At 46.0% G+C, this 22,053-nt stretch overlaps 1 protein-coding gene and 1 non-coding gene across 3 annotated transcripts; both read right to left on the bottom strand.

Moving 5' to 3' along the window:
• Positions 1-8,809: 8,809 nt before the first annotated feature.
• Positions 8,810-20,230, bottom strand: Rabif (RAB interacting factor). Of its 2 annotated transcripts, XM_060364336.1 has the most exons (3): positions 20,036-20,230; positions 19,412-19,429; positions 8,810-11,913 (listed from the first exon to the last, which is right to left on the bottom strand). In XM_060364336.1, the coding sequence occupies exons 1-3, from the start codon at positions 20,159-20,161 to the stop codon at positions 11,668-11,670; spliced, it is 390 nt and encodes a 129-aa protein (XP_060220319.1). In that variant the 5' UTR covers positions 20,162-20,230; the 3' UTR covers positions 8,810-11,667. The 2 variants fall into 2 exon arrangements, with proteins under 2 accessions (XP_060220319.1, XP_021489414.1); XM_021633739.2 differs by lacking the exon at positions 19,412-19,429 and having other exon boundaries at positions 20,036-20,218.
• LOC132646585 (small nucleolar RNA SNORA61) lies at positions 12,747-12,873 on the bottom strand. The gene has a single exon (XR_009584848.1). It is a non-coding gene; the product is annotated as a small nucleolar RNA SNORA61 (small nucleolar RNA).
• Positions 20,231-22,053: the final 1,823 nt, after the last annotated feature.

Raw genomic sequence — 22,053 nt, 5'->3', positions numbered from 1 at the left:
TCCCACTGCATCCTGTCCCCTCTGTCATCTCTGGCAAGTACAGAGTCCTGTGTGCCAAGACAGGTCTACCTGGAGCCTCCAGCTTTCAGTGCTGGGCCTAGGAGAGGTCTCCCCCGTGGTAGAGACTCCACGTCCCCTCCATATTCCAAAGGGGCAGGGATCAAGAAAGGCCTGAGATAGTTCCAACCAGTCTTCTGAAAAGTTTCCCATGGTCCCATGTCCCTTCCTCCTGCAGTAGAGACAGGCAAACCCAGGCTAGTTTCACAGTCAAGGGTCACACACGAGGCCAGAAGACCCACCACACCTTTTATCTCTTCTCGCTGAGGTAAATTTTATAATGCTTAGACTCTCCCATTTTCTCATTTTTAAAAACTTGTATGTGTGTGAGTATGGTGTGTGTATGTGCCATGTATGCCCACGTGTGTATGGGCATACCTGTACCTGTGGCCACAAGGAAGCCAGAGGACACGGGACATTCTATCACTCTCTATTCCTTTGACACAGGTTGTCACTTACTGAGCCAGGAGCTAAGCTGGAAACTGCCAAGTCCCAGGAATCCTTTCTCTCCATCCCTGCCTTGGGGTTTCTACTACTTTGATGAAACACCATGCCAAAAGCAAGTTGAGGAGGAAAGGGTTTATTTGGCTTACACTTCCACATCTGAGTAAATTAGTGAAGGAAGTCAGAACAAGAATTCAAACAGGGCTAGACGCTGGAGGCAGGAGCTGATGCAGAGGCCGTGGAGGGGTGCTGCTTCCTGGCTTGCTCCCTGTGGTTTGCTCAGCCTCTGCCTTTTTTTGTTTTTTGCTTTTGTTTTTTGAGACAAGGTTTTTCTGTGTAGCCTCGACTGTCCTGGACTCCCTTTGTAGACCAGGCCTGTCTCTGCCTCCCTGAGTGCTGGGATTGCAGGTGTGCCCTACCACGTCCAGCTGCTTAGTCTTTCTTATAGAACCCGGGACCACCAGCCCAGGGATAGCACCACGCAAATGGGCTGGGCCCTCCCCCCATAGTCATAATTAAGAAAATGTCCCGATATGCTTCTGGCTGGAGCCTCCCAGATGACAGTCAAGTCAGGCTCCTGTCTGTAAGCACAGCAGAGCATCATTAATAGTGTCAGGGGCTGGCTCTCTACCATGGGGTGGGTCTTAGGTTCGGCCAATTATTGGTTGGGCAGTCCCTCAATCTTTGTTCCCTCTTTATCCCTGCACTTCTTGTTGGCAGGGGAATTTTTGGATCAAAGGTTTTGTCAGTGAATTGTTGTTCCCCTCCCTCCACTAGTCCTGCCTGGCTAGAGGGTGGTCACTTCAGTCTTCAGGTTTCCACCCTACCCCAACCATTAAGAGTCTTAGCTAGAGTCACACCCATATCCTCCCAGGAGGCTACCCTGTCACAGGCCTCCAGCTTGATAAAAAGATGTCTCCCCTCAGTTTCCCTTTTTGTTCCCAGCCTTCTCACTTCCCACCCACATCTGATCCCCACCCTCCCCATTCCATCTCCTGCCCAGTTCCCTCTCTTCATCCACTTCTGCTGTGTATTCTATTTTCCCTTCTGAGTGATATTCTGGCACCCTCTCTTGGGCCTCCTTGCTACTTAGGTTCTTTGTGTCTGTGGATTGTAGTAAGGTTATCCTGTACTAATATCCACTTATAAGTGAGTACATACTATGTGCATCTTTCTGGGTCTGGGTTACTTCACTTAAGATGATCTTTTTTAGTTCCATCCATTTGCCTGCAAATATCATGATTTCTTTGTTTTTAATAGCTGAGTAGTATTCCATTGTGTAAATGTATCACAGCTTCCGTATCCATTCCTCAGTTGAGGGACATCTAGGTTGTTTCTAGCTTCTAGCTATTACGAATAGAGCTGCTATGAACACGGTTGAGCAAATGTCCTTGTGGTATGGTGGAGCATCTTTTGGGTGTGTGCCCAGGGGTGGTGTAACTGGGTGTTGAGGTAGAGCTGTTCCCAATTTTCTACGAAAGCACCAGGTTGATTTCCAGAGAAGTTGTACAAGTTTGAGCTCTCACCAGCAATGGAGGAGTGATTCCCTTTTTCCACAACCTCTCCAGCATGTATTGTCACTTGAATTTTTGATCTTAGCCATTCTGATGGGTGTAAGATGGAATCTTAGAGTTGTTTTGATTTGCATTTCCCTGATGACTTAGGACATTGAGCATTTCTTTAAGTGCTTCCCAGCCATTTGAGATTCTTCTGTTGTGAATTCTTGGTTTAGCTCTGTACCCCATTTTTTATTTGATTATTTGATTTGCTGGTGTTTAATTTATTTGTATATTTTAGGTATTAGCCTTCTGCCTGATGTGGGGTTTGGGAAGATCTTTTCCCAATCTGTAGGCTGCTATTTTGTTCTATTAACAGTGTCCTTTGACTTACAGAAGCTTCTCAGTTTCATGAGATCCCATTTATTAGTTGTTGATCTCAGAGCCTGTGCTGTTGTTGTTCTGTTCAGAAAGTTGTCTCCTGTGCCAACGAGTTCCAGACTTTTCCTCACTTTGTCTTCTAACATAGGCACCAGCCAGCAGCAGATGGAGACAGAGTCTGGGACTTGCAGCCAAGCATGGGGCAGAGCTCCGGGGATTCCGGTGGAAGTGTTGGAGGAAAGATGGAAGGACCTGGAGGGGACGGGAACCTCACAAGAAGACCAACAGAGACAACTAACCCAGACTCATGGGTTAAGCCTACAGAGACTGAGACATCAACTAAGGAGCATGCATGGTCTGGACCTAGGCCTCCTCCACATATGTGGTCGATGGGTGGCTTGGTCTTATATGGGGTGCTAGAGAGTGGAGACAGGTGAACTCTGTTGCCTGCTTTTGGATCACTTTCCCCTGGCAGAAGCACTGCTGCCTTGTCTGGCCTCAGGGGATGAGGATATGCTCAGTCCTGATGTGACTTGATGAGCTGGGGAGGGTTGTTACAGGGGGGAAGGGAGCTCCCCTTTTCTGGGGTAAAGGGGAAGGAGAAAGGAGTGGAAAGGAGGTTGTGAGGAGAGGAGGGAGGGGGTACCTTTGGGATGTAAAGTAAATAAACTGAATAAAAATATATAGAAATTTTAAAAACTGTCCTACATCTGAATCCTATGGAGACTTTTTTATTTTTTTTTCAGTTGGGCTTCCCTCCTTTCAGATGACTGTAGCTTGTGTCAAGTTGCCATAAAACTAGCCAGGCCAGTCCTCACTGTGTAGAGGTTGCTGACATGTTAGGGGATCTGAAGTCAGGCCCTCAGACTTGCATAGCAAAACTCTTACCTCTGAGCCAGCTCTCCAGACCTCCTTTTCATTCTTCACACCAACACCCATTCCAGAGTGTTAGAGTCCAAGAACAGCTGCACAAACCAGATATTGGTGGTTTATTAAATGCAAAACCCCAAGACTGGTCATGACGAGGGACACAGAAAGGAACTCAGGAGCCTAACTGTGACATCATTGACTTGTTCTCACAGCAGGGTTTTTATAGAAAGGACCAAATGCAAAAGACACGGGGAGGGCAGTAACACATTTTGATCAACCATACAAGCAATATTACGTTTTTGGCTAACTAGACGAAGTGTTATCAGCTAACCTTTAAGCTGATTGGTCCTAAGTGAGGTAAGTGAGGCAGGGCTTAGGCTCTTCTAGAGTACATCCAAGGTGCAGCCAGGTGTGTAGATAAGAAGGGTACAACCAGAGTGTAGCCACGTATGAAGATAACAAAGTATGAATTAGGAGTAGAATGTAAGGTCAGTTTGACTCTCTGACAGAGACTGTTAGTGTCAGCTATGAATAACTGCTTCTAGGAAGCAGGGTTGAAAAGATTAAAAATTTGAACTTAATTTCACCTTATAAACAAAATGGAAGTTAATATAAAGATGGCTACAGCTATGTCAAAGAGCAGGCTTCAACAAGAAGACCAAGGGGTTTGGTTTGGCTTTAGACAGTGAGTTTCTCAGACCTGCTTCCATAACCCTGCCCTTGTCTTCAGAGTCCTGGGATTGCCTGTTTAAAGTCTTGTTTTAACTGTCATTTAATATTTGTGATCATGCTGTCTTGGACAAAAAGTGCCAAGCAGAGATGAGGGATCATTGGAAAAGTATCCAGGGCCTGTGGACTCATTCCTTACAGGGACCATCAGGTCTTTGCTGTGCTTTATCAGACTAGACATTCAGACCAAGCCTTCACACAGGCGTTACCAATCTACCTAGTATGTCAGAGGCTGAAAGAAGTGGATCAGAGCAGCCAGCTCAGCCCCCAAAGCGCCGCAAAATTGCATAATATAACACTTTACTGCCAAGCATTTGAGATAGTGCGGCTATGTTTTAGTTATTTGTGCATATTTAGATGCATGTAATATTTGGCACGATGTTAAATGGTTTGAAAGAATCTATTTTTAAAAGCTAGGATCATTTGTAACATTGTGTATATCAATTTGATGTAATATTGGTGCTTTTGGAAAATATTTTAATGGCAAATTGGACTGTTTCCAAGTTCCACAAAGCTATCCTAATGTTATTCATTTGGTTCACAGGAAAGGAGGAAACTCACTAACCAGCCAGCTATTTGACTTGGAGAATTGCTTTGACAGGGCTGAGTACCTCCCACACAGAGATGGGACAGAACTCTCCTCTAAGGTGGCCTTACAGTTTTTAAGAGGAAAGGGCAGATAATTGGTACATACTTGAGGATCAGGAAATTCTTATGGGCTATTGGGACCTGACGTGCAGTTTTAGCAGAGGGACTCAAGTCTTTCAGCACCAAAGAGTAGACAGCAAAGAACACTGTTCTCCAGGCACGGGAGCTTAGCTCTGGGCAGTTCCGGGACTGAAGGGCGTGAAGGCGCAGGCTAGACAAAGGCTCCAACGTGGGCGGGTTCAGAACTGGAGAAACCTGTCCCAGCGACCACAGCGTGCGCCTCCAGGTCCCCAGGTGAGGAGGGCTAGCAAAGGCGGCTTCAAGATCCCCGCCAGCCCCCAAGGCCGAGCCGCGCGGAGTCCGAGTTCGCTCACCAAACCCCTCCTTCAGACAGCACAATCACGGCGCCTGCGCCCCGGGCACGCAGAGACCTCCCCAGGCGTGGCTCTGGACCAGGTCTGCAGCCTGTCCTGTCCTTGGGTCCGTTATTGGGTGGCCTCTTATTGTGTAGCCGAGACTGGTCACTGGGCAGTTTGTAAAGGCCTGTGGCAGCCTTCTACTCCAACTACGCCTTCCGTGGGAGCGTGCCGAGATCCAATCTTTGGGGGCACACCTTCCTTCTGCCTTTCCCGTGGGGCTTTACCCCACTAACACCGCGGAGCTCATGAGCCACTTCAGTAAGCACTGGAGAAAAAAATAATGCAGCACTGAAAACGCGGTTCTAGCCAGGGCGGTGCCTGTAATCCCAGCATTCAGGGAGCAAGAGACAGACGGATCTCTGTGAGTTTGAGGACAGCTTGGTCTACAAAGCGAGTCCGGGACAGCCAAGGCTACACAGAGAAACCCTGTCTCAAAAACAAACAACAAAAGAAAAGAAGAAGAAGAAGAAGAAGAAGAAGAAGAAGGAAAGAAAGAGAGAAAGAAAAGAGAGAGAGAAAGAGAGAGAAAGAAAGAAGGAAAAAGAAAGAAAGAGAAAGAGAGAAAGAAGGAAAAAGAAAGAAAGAGAAAGAAAAGAGAGAGAGAAAGAGAGAAAGAAAGAAGGAAGGAAAAAGAGAGAGAGAAAGAAAAGAGAGAGAGAGAAAGAGAGAAAGAAAGAAAGAAAGAAAGAAAGAAAGAAAGAGAAAAAGAAAAAGAGAAAGCAAGAAATAAAACAAACTGCGTCCATGCAGGCGTGGTGAGGCACACCTTTAATCCCAGGATTCAGGAGGCAGAAGCAGGAGGATGTCTGTGAGTTTGAGGGCAGTCTGGTCTACAGAGGGAGTTCCAGCACAGTCAGGGCTACACAGAGACCCTGTCTACAAAAACAAACAAAACAAAAAACGAGAGAGAGAGAGAGAGAGAGAGAGAGAGAGAGAGAAGAGCTGGCTGGCGAGCTAGCAAGGTGGAACCAGACGAAGGAGCAGGCTGCAGGGTGGGCAGACAGGCAAGGGAGATAACAGTGCAGGCGTGGTGACTGGGGCGGCTGCCCTGCTCCAAAGACTCAGATCAGTGTTTTAGGTAGTAATAGATGTTACTAGTATGTTCTTCCCCCCTCTCCAGGGTGAGTCTGTAATTGTTCTATGCTCAGGCTCCCCTTTCCAGGTTGCTTATTAGCTGAGATGAGGTTTTACTTGGCATTTGTGTTATTAAATGATTGCACAGCTCATCCCACGATTACTCTCAACGTTTGTGTAACACATTTGAGAGGAGCCCATCTGCCATCACTCCCTGCTTCAATTCTCACTGAAGTTATTCAGGCAGGCTTGGGGATTTGCATTAGGAGAGGACAATCTGTAGTTGTAATACGCCTCTGCTGAGAGCACAGGACGTCAACGTGGCGTCAGAGCAGCTGCTGGGATCCCTGCAACCACTCTCCGACAGCCTAGCCCAGCTATTCAAGGTCCTCCAGAAAGATTCTGAGCATCAGTGCTTGTTGTCCAGTGACTCGGGGAGGATAAAATCTAGGGTGTGTGCAGGTTAAGTTCAATTTCTGCAAAGCATTCTTTGATTTCCAAGAGTTTGGCTGAATGAGGCTGGCAGTTCCGAAACAGAGGCATGTGGGGAGGGACTAAGGTGAGAGCTCATGGATCAAGAGTTAGGGAACAGAAAAATCACAGATGTATTCTACTGAAGACGGGAATGCTGCTGATGAAAGCTTCTAATCTAAGTAGTGGCGTGTGCCTGCTATCACAACACTTGACGCTGAAGCAGGAGGATGGGGAGTCTGAGGTCAGTCTGGGCTCCATGGGGAGGTGTTGTCTCAAAAGGATAATAATAAGTGAAAAGGGAGCTTCTGGCTGGGGAGGCTCAGTGCTGGCAGGTGAAGGCAGAAGGGTCAGAAATTCAAGGTCACCTGTAGTCACTGAGGATGATAGATAGAGAGATAGATAGATAGATATAGATAGATAGATGGATGGATGTTAGAGAGCTTCAAGTCATAAACTGTTATGACATCCACTCAATTCTGTCCTTGCTTCCTCAAACTCGATGCACCTGCTAGTTGAGTCAGCCAATTAAAGATGTCTTCCTTTCCTGCTGAATTGTCACTGTAGCCCACTGACTAGTCAGCTGTAGTGCACAGACTATTGAAAATGTGTGTCCACAGTGTCATTTGTGCAAATTGCACAACCCTCTTTTTTTGACATACTTATGTACATCTGATTAGTGAAAACTAAGGCACTTAGGGGCATTATGGATTTAGTTATGTTGTCTAAATTGCCTCCAAACTTTAAGTTTTATACTTCTCATTATTATTATTGAGACAAGGCCTTGCTATATAGCTTTGGCTGGTCTGTAACTCACCATGTAGACAAGGCTGGCCCCTTATTCAGAGATCTGCCTGCTTCTGCCTCCACAGTGCTGTGGTTAAAGTCGTGGGCACCATGCCCAGAGCTTACCTCTTAAGAATAAATCTAATTTTATTATTCTGTGTATGTGTGGAGGAGAGGGAGTACGTGTGAAGAGGACAACTTTCAGGAACTGTTTTCCCTCAGATCAAGCTCCCATTGTCAGGCTTTGGAGGCTCTTACCCTGTGAGCCATGCTCTCTGTTGTATGACAGATCTGGTCTCCATCTGCATTCACTGATCTCAGCTCCTGTGCTGGTGCAAACTTCTATTTCTACACAACTCTCCAAATGTTTCCAATCTCGGGGAACTGGAAGGTCAGGTCTAACGTGAGGCATGTAGGGTACCCCGTAACTCTGTGCATTCTCGATCCTCTACCACCCAGCAGTAAGATGACACTATGAACTGAAATGAGAACCACAGTTAGTTTGATCAAGGGAGAGCCATAGGAACAAGAATATCTTGTCCCTTGAGTAGTAGAATGTCAAGGTAGGGTCATCAAGGTGGCTTAGGGTAAAGGCATTTGCCACCAGGCCTGGCGACTCAAGCTTGATCCCCAGGACCCACATGGTGAAGGTGTTAACTCTTACAAGCTGTTCTCTGTAGACCTGTCCCCCAACAGGGTCTTACTACTGTGTAGACCTGGTTGGCCTGGCACTTGCTGTCGGGACTGGGCTGACCTCTGGCTCCTAAGTGCTGGTATTAAAGGCCATGTTCCATCATACCCAACTGATTCTGTGTTTTGTTTTTAAATTTATGTGTATGTGTTTTTTGTCTGCAAGTGTGTCTCTGTATCACTTTCGTGCCTCATCCTAGAAGAGGCCAGAAGGTGCCAGATCCTCTGGAACTGGTTTGCAGGCAGTTGTGAGCTGCCATATAGTTGCTGTGAACTGAACCTGGGTTCTCTGCAACAGCAGAAAGTGCTCTTAGCCACTGGGCCGTCTCTCCAGTTTATTGAAATGCCAATTTTGTAGAAGTAAATAGGTTTTGGCAAAGTCTGATGCTCTACCCAGTAGGAACTGAAAGGCTTTTCTTGTTTGCTTGCTGGGGTTACAGCCAGACTGGTACACGCTGCACAGGTACCCTACCAAGGACCTGCACATCCAGCTTGGAACTGCAGGATGCTCTGTTCACAGCAGCCACCAGTGAGTCTATCCACCCACGGCAAGGAGCAGTGGAACTGCAATTGATAACCTGTACCAGGAGAGGAGTGGAAGGTGACAGAGGCGACACTGTTCTGTAGATGCTCTTAAGTGATGAATCAGCCACGGACAGACCTCAGGCTAACCACCTCCGTTCCGGACTCAGCTTTCCTGTTTTCCCAAATCATGTATTGCCCAAAGACAGAGATGACTGTGACTTCTCTGTTTAAATGACTTTATTTCTTTCACATCAAACTGAGAAGGCAGAATACTAGTTCAGGTGTTTTGGTCGCTGGGTAAATACTGTTTGGCAGTTCTCAAAAAATGAAATGAGTTTGAAATCAGCTTGGTATATACAGCAAGTTCCAGGTTAGCCAAGCCTACATAGGGAAACCTTGTCTCAAAGAACCAGCACCCCTCACCCCACCCCCTAAAAAAAAACAACAAACAAACCAAGAACACAGTCAGCAGGAATAGAAAATTTTTACCAGAAATAAGAACAAATAAAACAATAAGATACTTTAAAAAATGAAAAGTGGCATTTTTTTTTTAATGATTAAAATGCCCAGCGTTCTTAGTAAGGGAGCAGAAAATGAGTGCTCTTTCATACTGCTGAAGGGAGGGCACACTGGTAAGGCTGCTTTGAAGAATGTGTCCATACCGCAAAGCCTTGACAGCATGCCCACCCTGCAATTCCACTTCTGTAATGCAAGCCAAGGAAGGATGGAAATACACAATCAGTACCCTTGCATGTTGTGTCGTCGTTCTGAGCAACTGTAGGCAACACAGCAGTGGATTATTGACATTATAGGCCAGCAACACAATAGAACATTAGCGAGAGTGTGCATGGCAGGGTGTCTGCTGACAAGAAAAATGCTCCCTATTTTGTAACACAGAAAATAACAAGTTATAAAAGAGTCCATTAAGATCTCGTATTTGTTTAGAAAACTATATTTGCATATACATATACAAAGACACTAAGGATATATGAATGGCAAGCTCTGGCCGATGGAAGTGTGAGTTAATTAGAAATTTATACCGATTCTTACAATACAATGAACACGTATTATTTCTGTGATTTAAAAAGGGGGTGGGAATTAAAAGCCTAGTTTAGTTCAGGTTTTTGACTTGTGAAGCGAGGTGTGTTCCTTCAGGCATCTGTTTGTTTTGTTCCTTTTGACCCAAGCAGGGCAGTCTCAGCTGTCTTCCTGTCATACTCAGGCGTGCTTGCCTGTCTGGAAAACATGGTCTCTTCTCTGCTGCTAGAGCCCATTCAGACTCTTGAGTGGGAAAGGTAGTGAGTAGGGTGCTGGCAAAATTGTGCCCAAGGCCTTTACTTTAAAAGAAAGCCCTTAAGCCTTTAATCTCAGCACTTGGGAGGCAGAGGCAGGTAGATCTCTGAGTTTGAGGTCAGCCTTGTTTACAGAACGAGTTCCAGGACAGCTAGAGCTACACAGAGAAATCTTGTCTCGAAAAACCAAAAACAGAGAGAGATGGAGCCCTTAAAAGCTTCAGTTAGGGAAGAACAGCCAGGAGACAGATGCCAAGGAACAAGCTTTTGGTTTATTTTGTGAAGTATTTATTTACCTATTTGTATGTGCGTGTTCCTGCTTGTCTGCGCACACCACACATGTGCACGCAACCTCAGGGCCCACAAGGTGCAGATCTCTTTGAACTGAAGTTACAGGCAGCTGTGAACCAATGCGGGTGCTAGGAACTGAACTTAGGTCCCCTGAAAGAGCATCAAACACTCTTAACTGCTGAACTATCTTTCCGGTTCCTGTCTGAGACAAGATCTCACATAGTATAGGCTTACCCTGAACTCCTGACCCCCTCTACCTCCTAAGCAGTGTTGTTATGGGGAATAACAAGGTCTCTACCCAGCCCACATTTCAATTTTAGGCCTCCAGAGGAAGGGTGCTAGCAAAGTATTTGAGTCTGTTTATAAAGAGTCCCTTCAAGCTACTGAGTCACTCCAGAAAAGAAATGACTAAGCAACTGGAGATCAAGTTGAAGATTTAAGGTGGCTAGTAAGGAAAGGTGACACCAGTCCCATAAAAATAGAAATCTCGGTAGACAGGGTTTGCATTCTGGGTTGGTATAGTCCAGGTGAACCAAAATCATAAGGACATTAGCAACCTATATTTAACCTATGGTGATAGTATTCATTAAAGAAGTCGTTCCTAATAACCCCAGGTGTGATTCGGCTAGGCTTATCCCTTGTATATCCTCCATCCACTCTGATTCCAACAGAGCCTTGTAAACAGCTGCAGTTGAGTTTCCCCAGAGCTGACAGTGCAGACTGCAGCATGGAGGAGACTAAGAGAGAAACCTGATCAAGATCCAAGGGAAGAAGGGTCACATCTTCAGGACAAATCCGCTATAAACCCAGAACAAAGGCTCTCAAACATGGTATTGAAAGTGTGTCTCAAGTAATGTGTTTCTTAGTAAAATACTAACATTTATAAATGTTCTACTTTAAAAAAAAAATAAATTACAAGGTCACATACAACGATGTTACTCTCAAATACTTTGTATGCTTTATTCTAAGCCCAGGCTGGCTTAGAATTCCCTATGTAGCTGAGGCTGGCCTTGAACTCCTGATCTTCCTGCTTCCACCCCTTAAGAGCTAAGAGTACAGTTGTGTACCCTATTACCCCTGGCTTCTTGAATGAGAAAAGGCGGCATTTCATCTATTAGCCAGTGAGCATCCTTTTTCCTGTCACTGTGGCTAAGATGACTGCTTGCTCTTGTTGAGCAGGAAGAAGGGAGCCCTGGGTGAGGGTGTGAAGGAGGAGGGCCAGGGACCACATTACACTTGTAGAGTACTTGCATGTTCTTCCATGTTTGAAACCGGGGAAGGAATTAGGGCACGTGATGCAGAGAGGACTATCGGGAGGCATGCACTGACGGCCTGAAAGAAGCAGGCCTGGCCCTCTGCACGCTCAGGGCATCGGTGCTCTTCAGTTATATCAGTACCAAGAAGACTGCCAGCTCGGCAGACACACCAGGCTCCAGGTCGGTTCTCGTGGGGACAGCTTTACAGCTGGGGTGGAGCCAAGCCCCCATCCCTCAGCTACTCGTGGGAAACTCGCTCCAAGGCCACGTAGAAGCTGTTCTTGTCATCTAGGCAATGCCAGCCAATGGGTCCAATCTCACAGTCGGCGCAGACCAGAAACTTGATGTTGCCCACGTCCTTGGTGAAGCCCACATTCTCAAACATGAACATGTCATTGACCAGCCAGTGCTCCTGGAGGAGGTCGCCATCAGCACTGCCGCCATCAGCCAGAGCTGGCTTTTTTCTCATGGAGGGCAGGAAAAGCTGCAGTGGAGAGACCAGAGGGTAGAATAGCTCAACTGAGTCTAGTCACATCTTCACACATTTCTGCTTACATTGGACCCTGATGCCCAGCAGCTTCCCAGAATGGGAGAAAACAAAGACAGCAGCCATCACAGCAGCTCACATCCTGGGATGCTGGCAGCCCTTGCAGTGACTACCCTGATTATTATTACTATCTCTATTATTATTTAGACATAGTCTTCCATGTCATGGTTGGTCTTTAAGTCACAGCTATATCCTGGCCTCTGGCTCCTGAGTGCTGGGATTAAAGCCCTGCTATCAACACACTTGGCTTGTCCTGGTTCTTTTTTAAGATTTTCACTTTCCACACTCCTTTTTTGATTCAGTTATATTCATAAAAATCACATAGCACTAGCGACCATTTCTGCTTTCAGATATGTCCTTTTGCCTGCCCGTTTCTTCCCTTCTTGTAGCCGGGTGCAGCAGCGCACGCCTGTAATCCCAGCACTCAAGGAGGCAGAGGCAGAGGCAGGCAGATCTCTGTGAGTTCAAGGCCAGCCTAGTCTACAAAGAGTCCAGGACAGCTAAGGCTACACAGAGAAACCCTGTCTCCAAAACAAAACAAAAAAAGGGAAAAATCCTTCTCTTATTGTGATGCAGGTCAAAACATATAAGGGCCTCTTCACCCACTACATACCTCTAAACCACCCCTACCCCAAATACACCTCCTGCCTGTGAGTGCTGGCCTGTGCACACACACACACACACACACACACACACAAATTACTCCAGCTGCCTAGAACTTCACATTCATCTATTTAACTCTCAGATTGTCCCCACTGTACAGTGTTCACACTTGTTGGTATCTGGCCCTATTCTCTATACTAGACTATACCGCCGTGAGGCCAGCTTCAGTATACTCTTCTTCCTTTAGACACCAAGCTCAGCAGCAAGGCCCGATGAGAAAGGGAACCAGAGGGTTTGCTCTGAGTCTTAAGAGATATGGGAGGAGTGCTTTAGCAGCTAGCTTCTCCACTTCACTGTTCATGGAGGCCAAGGCATGACAGGACCTAGTTTCCCCCTTGCTCCACTGTGTATTATCAGCCTCACTGACTGCCTTGCTTCCTCAACAGGCAGGAAGATGGTCTGCACACAGTCTTGGCATCGCTGGGCCCCTTGTTGGTTGGTATTCAGTGCACATAATCTTAGGAAATCTCTGACCCACAATGCGTATCTATCTATCTATCTATCTATCTATCCATCTATCTGTCTATCTATCTAGAGGGCTTAACTGAAGAATCACTGGTGCACAGCCTACACATATTTAAAGTGCACACTCTGCCACACTTGGGCACATCTGAAAAGATAATTGGGCTGGAGAGATGGTTAAGAGCTCTGGTTGCTTTTCCAAAGGTCCTGACTTCAATTCCCAGCAATCACATGGTGGCTCATAACCATCTATAATGAGATCTGGTGCCTTCTTCCGGTGAGCAGGTGTACATGCAGGCAGAACATTATATACATAATAAATAAAATCTTAAAAAAGAGAATTAAAATATAAACATACTAATCATACCTGACAGTTTCCACACCATGCTTATATTTTCTGAAAATGTCTTATTAGATTTTCATGTGTATGTTTACGTTTTGCCCACATGCATGCATGTATGTTCATCACATGTGTACCTGTTGGATCCCCTGGAACTGGAGTTTTAGTTGGCTGAGAGCCACCATATGGGTGCTAGGAATTTAACGAGGGTTCTCTGTAGGAGTAGTAAGTACTCTTACCTGCTGAACCATCTCTCCAGTCCCTAAAAATGCCTCATTAATTTGTTGTCTTTCTCCATTAGAGTATCTGTTCCTGGGATAGATTTATCTTATAAAAAATAAAATCTGATTTTAGAATTTGAAGTGTTATTCCCAAGATTTTTAAACGTTTATTCTTGTGTGTGCATGTGGTAAGGGTATGCAATGTTATGTTCGGGGAGCGTATGGAGGCCAGAAGAGGGCATCATATCGAATTAGCTAAGGCAATTGTAAGCCATGGGACATGGGTGCTGGGAACTAAACTCATGTTTTCTGGAAGAGTAACAAGTGCTCTTAACAACTGAGCTGTCTCTCTAGTTCCTATCTCCAGACCTTGTAAACTTCAACCTACCCGTCTTCTCAATTGCTAGGGGAAAGAAAGCCTTTGGTACATGCAGACTTTCCACTGCAAAATGCAAAGCCAGCAAAGCTTACAAACCCTCTGCTCCTCTGCAGGGCTGCTGCCCTATCACTTGCTTCCCACCCACAATAATTTTAGAGACAGCATCTTGCTATAGCCCTGGCTGGTCAAAAGTCATGATCTTCCTGCCTCACAGCTGCCTGAGTACTGGGATTAAAAGGCAAAACTTTACATAGAATGGTCTGTTTCTGCCTCCCACATGCTGGGTTTAAAGGACAATTCTAAAAGATTGATGCTTATTTGTGTGTGTGTGTGTCTGTGGTTCCCAGGACCCACTTCAGGTGACTCAAAACTCTCTGTAACTCTAGCTCCAAGTGATTTGATGTTTACTTCTGGACTCTGCTGGAATTTGCAGACATGTGCACACCACACACACAGATGCACATACACACAGACACAGGCATGCATACATGCACAAATAAGCATAAATCTTTTAAGAACTTTTAAGATGCAGAGCACTTAAAACCCAGCACTTAAGACATGTGCACACCACACACACAGATGCACATACACACAGACACAGGCATGCATACATGCACAAATAAGCATAAATCTTTTAAGAACTTTTAAGATGCAGAGCACTTAAAACCCACTTAAAACCTTTAAACCCAGCACTTGGGAGGCAGAAACAGAAAGCTCTTTGTAAAGATGAGGCAGCCTGGTCTACATAGCCAGTTCCAAGAGAGCCAGGGCTACATAGTGAGATCCTGTCTCAAAAGACAAAACAACAACCAAAAGAAGTAACACTGATTCCTTGAGGCTAATGCGAGCCCCAGAAGGCAAAGCCTTACACAGCTGACTAGCTAGCTCTCACAGCCAGAGAACGAACAATGATACAATCTGGAGGTCTTAGCCAACCCTCCCCAGCTTCCAGGGTTTTGTTGATGCTTTTCATTTAAGGTCTTGCTGCCTAGGGTGCCTTAAACTCTGATCCTCTTGACTCAGCCTCCCCATTGACTTGTGTCATTTAGTTGTGAGCTGTTTTTTCACCATTAGTCAGGACAGTGAGCAGCTCTGTCCATCACCAGAGCTCTGCTGCCTTCTCATAACCACATCCATCCATGCCTTGCCCTGCAATCTCATCTGCTGGCAAACACCGATCCATTCCTCATTTCTGAAATGTTCTTATTTCAAAAATGTCACACAGGGCCAAGTGTAGTGGTGCACACCTTTCATCCCAGAACTGGGGAAGCAGAGGCAGGTGAGTGTCTAAATTCGAGGCCAGCCTGGTTTACAGACAGTTCTAGGAGAGCCAGAGTTACACAAGAGAGACTGTCTCAAAAATTAAAAAGACAAACAAACAAACAAACAAACAAACAAACAGTTTCACACACCTGAGCACAGTGGTGCTTACCTATAATCCTAGCATTGTGGGAGGCAGAGGCAGGCAGATTTCTGTGAGTTCAAGGCCAGCCTGGTCTACAAAGTAAGTTCAGGATAGCCAAGGCTACACAGAGAAACCCTATCTCAAAAAACCAACCAACCAACCAATCAACCAACCCCCAAAATACAAAAAAATCCTTGTTTGGTCCCCAGCACTATACAAATTAGGTTTGGTGGTCCATGCCTTTAACTGTAACACTTGGATAAGAGCCAGAGGATTGAGAATTCAAGGTCATCCTCTCAGCAACACATTATATGAGATCTGTCTCACATTAAACAGACACACAACCCCCCATACACACCACCCCTCCACCCACTCTCCCCACATTCGTGCAGATGAGGAGGGGGAGGGGCTGGTAATGGCACATTCCAGCCCTGGAAAGGTCGAGGCAGGGAGATCTTTAAGATCATTATGCCTGGGTACCATAAAACTGCAGGCTAGCCTTCCACTTTGACACAGTGAGACTGTGTCAAATAAACAGGGGGTGCAAGAGAGAATTTTATACTAATGGATTCATAAGAGCTTATAATTGGGCCAGGCAGTGGTGGTGCACTCCTTTAATCCTAGGCAGAGACAGGCAGATCTTGAGGCCAGCCTGGTCTACAGAGCAAGTTCCAAGACAGCCAAGGCTACACTGAGAAAAACCAAAACCAAACAGACAAACCAAATAAAAAGCTTATAATGGTTGAGGGCTGGCTTGCTCACTAGCATAATTATCTGAAGATTCATCCAAGTTGTATCAAGCTGGCTCTGATGGTGTAATCCCAACACTTGAAAGGTGGAGGCAGGAGGATTGGGAGTTGAAGGTCATCCTCCACTACAAACCAAACTTGAGGACAATCCAAGTTACATGAGCTGCTCTCTCAAAACAGAAACAGAAAGAACAAGCCTTAGCTCCTCTGTGTTTACTGCTGAGTTCTGCTCCATTCACCTACTCAGAGACATCTGTGCTGCCTCCAGCTTGGTGTTGAAATGAATGCAGGTGCCACAAGCATTCATTAAAGCTTGAATGTGAGTTTTCATTTCTGGAAAAAGTACCCTAGAGCGCTGCCATCTGTAAACACATGGCTGGTTCTATAAGACACTGTTCTTGGTCACTGTCCTCGGGTTTTCTGCTCCAATATGCTTAACCCAATACTGTTTTCCTTTAAGTATACTTTCAGATTTATTCACGTTTTAATTTATGTATATAGGTGTTTTGCCTACACATATGTGCTGCCAGTGGATGTCAGTTGTAGCCCATGGAAGCCCATGTAGCCTATGGATGACTGTGAACTACCATGTGGGTGCTGGGAACTGAACCTGGATCCTCTGCAATACACAGGTGCTCTTCAGAGCTGAGCCTTCTTCCCACTCCACCCCAACAGTTTATACTTTCTTTCCCACAAGCTACTCTTCCGCTCTTCCCATAAAAGATCAAACACCTCTCTTGTACATCATCATTTTTCTAATTTCCAAACTCCACTGAGTTTCCCTTTTTCTTTGCACAGCAGGTTAGCGCTGAAGTAGAAAGGGGTATTCCCCTTGTTCCCAGCTGCCCCTCATTACCTCAGTACTTTATTCCTGCAAGGTTTCTGCCATTTGGTCATCTAAGGAAGCTCTGGCCACTCTGCCGTTGCCATTGAAGACCGAGTGGCACAGTTGAGTCTTACTTTCAATCCCACACCCTTACTTGACCATGAGCTTCCATCCCCATGGCTCCAGAACCTCCGTTCTGGCTAAGGCAAATGTCATGGTTTCTAAAACACACTGTATTTCAAATTAGGAAATGTCACCCTGCCTCTATTTACCTTAACCAACAACAGCTTTGGTTAAGATTATGCGAAGTCCGGGCTGGAGACATGGCTTATGGTTAAGAGCATATACTGCTCTTCCAGAGGACCCAGGTTTGGTTCTCAGAATCCACATGGTGGCTCACAGCCTCCTGTTCCAGAGGGTCTGAAGCCTTCTTCTGGCATCCAAGGGCCCCTGCATATATATGGTGCACACACAAACACACACACACACAAATTAAGAACACTTAAATTCTAAGTCCCTCAATTCCTAAATCCAACCTGAAATACTCCAATGTTTGAAACTTTTAGAGCACTGCTATTACAAGACTGGAGAATTCCACACCTGATGTCATATGATGGGTTATAGGCAAAATGAAGGCACACCAAAAATACATTAAATTATCTTCAGCCTATGTGAAATGGTAGATATGAAACAAAATCCATGTTTAGACTCGGCTCTCAAACCTAAAATATTTCACTGTATAATTGCAAAAATGTCCTCCATCCTCCTCCCAAAAGTCACACCCCTAAAATCTGAAACAGTTCTGATTCAAAGTTGTTATTATTGTTAACTTGACACAAACTAGTCACCTGGAAAAAGGGAACTTCAGCTGAGAGGTCTCACTCACACTGGCCTGCAGGCAAGTGTAGGGCATTTGTCTTAATTAATGATTTCCGTAGGAGGTTGAGCCCGCTGTAGGTAGTATCACACCTAGGCAGATGGTCTTAGGCTATATAAAAAAAAAAGCAAGCTGAGGGCTGGAGAGATGGCTCAGAGGTTAAGAGCACTGGCTGTTCCTCCAGATGGTCCTGGGTTCAATTCCCAGCAACCACATGATGCCTCATAGGCATCTAGAATGAGATATGGTGGCCCCTTCTGGCCTGCAGGCATACATGAAGGCAGAACACTGTATACATAATAAATACATATATATTTTAAAGATTATGTATACAGTATTCTGCGAGCATGTATGCCTTCAATCTGCAAAAAGAATCAGACTGCTCAGATATTTTCCTCATACATACTGGAAGAGCTTCCTTCAGGATGAACATGAGCTTTGCTAGACTGGCTTGACAGTCATTTTTCAACAGTCCAGGGTAATGACTAAAAAGCTATGCTGAAGCTCTATGGGATTTCAGGTGAAAAATGTGTGTTGTAAATAGTTTGTTCTCTGTAAGGGTACTCTGTTGAAAAACAAAATATGATATGGAACATGTAACTTAATTTGCTCACAGGCTCCCTCCCATAAAACATCAATTTAAAACATATAAAACAAATGCTCTATCTATAGACTTTAAAATTTCTTTTTAAAATTTTTAACAGATTTATTCCATTTGTAGACAGGATCTCCTTATGTATCCCTGCTGGGTCTAACTGTGTAGCATTATAGGCACATGCCATAACATAGCATCCAGGCACATTTACATTTCTGTCAGTTTACAAAAGCAGGCAAGCTTCCAGTAAAGGGTACAAGAACTGTACCACACAGGAGGCACAGTGCTCCAAGTTCCCACCCAAACCCTTCCCTATTCATCATCTTCACTTTGTCAGAACAAGCAAGCAGAAGCAGTGGCAAGTCTGAACTGGACAGGTGGATCTCTGAGTTGGAGGCTAGCCTGGTCTACAGAGCAAGTTCCAAGCCAGCCAAGGCTACACAATGAGACCCTGTCTCAAAGAAAACCTAAGAGCACACACAGAACACACAGAAGGGGAAGGGGGAAAGACTTGAGGATTCAGATTCTGGATTACTTCTTCGCATACGGAGTCTGCTTTCTCTCTTTTCTTAAAGATTTATTTAGATTATGTATTTGAGTGCTCTAATCTGCATATACACCTGCTTGACACAAGAGGGTACCAGATCACATTATAGATGGTTGTGAGCCACCATGTGGTTGCCTGGAAATGAACTCAGGACCACTGGAACACCAGACAGTGCTCTTAACCACTATGCCATCTCTCCAGACCCCTCTCTTTCTCTTTAAATAAAAATTGGCCATAAAAATATTACAGACACACACTCACACTCCTAACAGCAAGAATTGTTAGGCTTCGAAATCTACTCGAAATGCATCGTCCTGGGAACTGTGTCTCGCTTGGGAAGGTGAGTGCCAGCAGTCATTCTCTCCACCAACCTGGATTCTGGAGCTCCTCTGCAGAGCAGCAAATAACAAGAAATAGGGACTGAAAAATGAGTGAGGATAGCCGGGCGCGGTGGCGCACGCCTGTAATCCTAGTACTCAGGAAGGCAGAGGCTGGCGGATCACTTGAGTTCGAGGGCAGCCTGGTCTACAACGAGAGTCCAGGACAGTCAAGGCTTCAAACTTGTCTCGAAAACCAAACCAAAACAACAACAAAAGAAGGGTGAGGGCTATGGGGGGACAGGAATCAAGTGATTCTCAGGTGCCTTTGGGCGGCAGGAGATATACTGGCGGGAGGCAGGTTGGCCAGAGCTCCAGGAGGCAGGGTTCAGCTCCGTCAGCTCGCAGGGAACTCGGGGCCTGGGGGAGGTGGGACGCCCGGGACAGGGGCACTCACTAAACGAGGATTCTGCGTAAAAGAACCGCAGAGGCGGTCAGGCAACCACGCCAGGCCACCGGGTCCCGGTCGCCAGGCGCATCCGCGGGGCGGGGCCTCGCGACGCAGGGCGGGGCCAGGACGGCGAAGAAGGGCGCGGTCTCCGGAAACCTGGGACGGGCGGCGAGCCGCCGGGCTGCTTAGGACAGCGCGGGTCTGAGCAGCTCTACGGACTTCCTTACCTGTCGGCGAGAGAAGAGCGCAGTCCCCGGCTGCAGCACCCGAGAGCCGCAACGCTGGCACAGCACCGCCTTCCGGTTCCGGCCCTCGGCTGACACTAGCTCGTTCTGCAGCTCAGCCGGTTCCATCGCCCCGCAGCCACAGCCTCGGCCACGACGGCGCACGCGCGGTCTGGGCTCGCTCACCCGGAACTACGATGGCTCGGTCCGCAGGGGCGGGGCGCCCGGTGCTCATCAACGCACCTTTGCGCAGGCGTCTGGACTCTATTGCGCAGGCGCCTTTATTTATGCCTGACCGAATTGTCAGCGTGACTTGTGACAAATCCTTTTTCTCTATACCTACTTGGTCCCCGGGCCTCCCTTCATATTGCCCTAGGCAAATCACTATAGCTAGCATTACTATTTGGGTCTTCGGACATTTTCATTGTCTCATGAATAGATGGAGATGATCCTGGTCAGATCACATCTCAGCAAGATTTAGCAACAAAGCATTTGCTTCCTACGTAGGAAGCAATGTAGACTGCTGAATACATTTCATGAAAATCTTAAGCCTAGGGGCTCTGGAGAGATGGCTCAGAGACTAAGAACACTGGCTGCTCTTCCAAATGTCAATTCCCAGCAACCATATGGTGGCTCATAACCATCTATAACGAGATCTGGTGCCCTCTTCTGGCCTGCAGGCACACATGCAGGCAGAATACTGTAAAAATAAATCTATAAAAAATAAAGTCTTAAGCCTAGTGTTTAATAACACTAGGCATTTGTTAGGCAGCAAAGCGTTTCTTATAGTACTTTTGAAAACGTAATCATCCCAGCCTGGTCTACAGAGTTCCAGGACAGGCAAAGCTACACAGAGAAACCCAGTCTCAAAAACAAAACAAAATGCAGTCGTCCCTCTAAAGGGTGTGCCCTTGGGAACAGTCCACGAAGGCAAAGATACGGTTTGCAATGTCTACAGGTCCCAGGGAGTTCCAAAGTCACGGCTCTTAACGTTCTAGTGCAAACGTTTTGTCCAACATTCGAAGTTGTTCCTCTATTTGTTAGTTCCACATTACGGGCTGGAGAGATGTCTCAGTGGTTAAGAGCATTGTCTGCTCTTCCCGAGGTCCTGAGTTCAATTCCCAGCAACTACACGGTGGCTCACAACCATCGATTCCCTCTAGTGCCCTCTTCTGGCGTGCAGGTGTACATGCGCTCATGTATAATTAGTTCCACATTACACTGTATGTGAGAATTAGATTCAAACCTAATCTCATGGATTAGACTTGACCTCAGGAACAAAATACTGCCGATGAACCATGGATTAGGAAAACAGCTCTGTCTAGGGACTTAGGTCTTTATCTCTGCCTTTTTCTTTCTTTTTTTTTTTTTCTTTTTTGAGACAGGGTTTCTCTGCATAGCCTCGGATGTCCTGGAACTCACTCTGTCGACAAGGCTGGCCTAGAATTCAGAGATCCGCCTGTCTCTGCCTCCTGAATGCTGGAATTAAAGGTGAGCATCACCACTGTCCGGCATTTTAAATATTTTTATGAGTGTTTTGCCTGCATGTAAGTGCACTGCCTGCATGCCTGGTGCCTATGGAGGCCAGAAGACGGCTCCAAAATGTCTGGAACTAGAGTTAACTGCTGTAAGCCCCAATGTGGGTGGGAGGAACACAGCCCAGGTCCTCTAGAAAAACAGATCACACCTTTACCCATCTCTCCAGGATCCCTAGGTGGCACGGTAGTATGGCATTACGGTTGTCAGAAAAGCAAACTTTCCAACACAGGTTACAGTATGATAATTGAACTAGAAAGGGACCAAATTTAGAAATGGTTGCCAAACCAGTGACTGAAGTGTATTATACCTGAAAAGACTATATTAGTAAGATCAGAATGGTAGAATATGACCCTTAGCACATGGACCGATGCATGTTAAAGAATTTGAAATTTATAGTACAGAAAATGGACATCTGCGGTACCTGAAGACAGAAAAAACTTCAATATTTACCAGTAACTGGCTGTATATTAAGTACTGTGATG

This window comes from Meriones unguiculatus, chromosome 11 (assembly GCF_030254825.1).
Source record: "Meriones unguiculatus strain TT.TT164.6M chromosome 11, Bangor_MerUng_6.1, whole genome shotgun sequence".
Classification (NCBI taxonomy): domain Eukaryota; kingdom Metazoa; phylum Chordata; class Mammalia; order Rodentia; family Muridae; genus Meriones; species Meriones unguiculatus.
The sequence above is the reverse complement of the archived record's forward strand: the minus strand, read 5'-3'. Positions and strand labels throughout refer to the sequence as shown.

What these genes read in the sequence shown, in the direction of transcription:
- Rabif (XM_060364336.1), bottom strand. Translation starts at nt 20,161, where the DNA reads ATGGAACCGGCTGAGCTGCAGAACGAGCTAGTGTCAGCCGAGGGCCGG.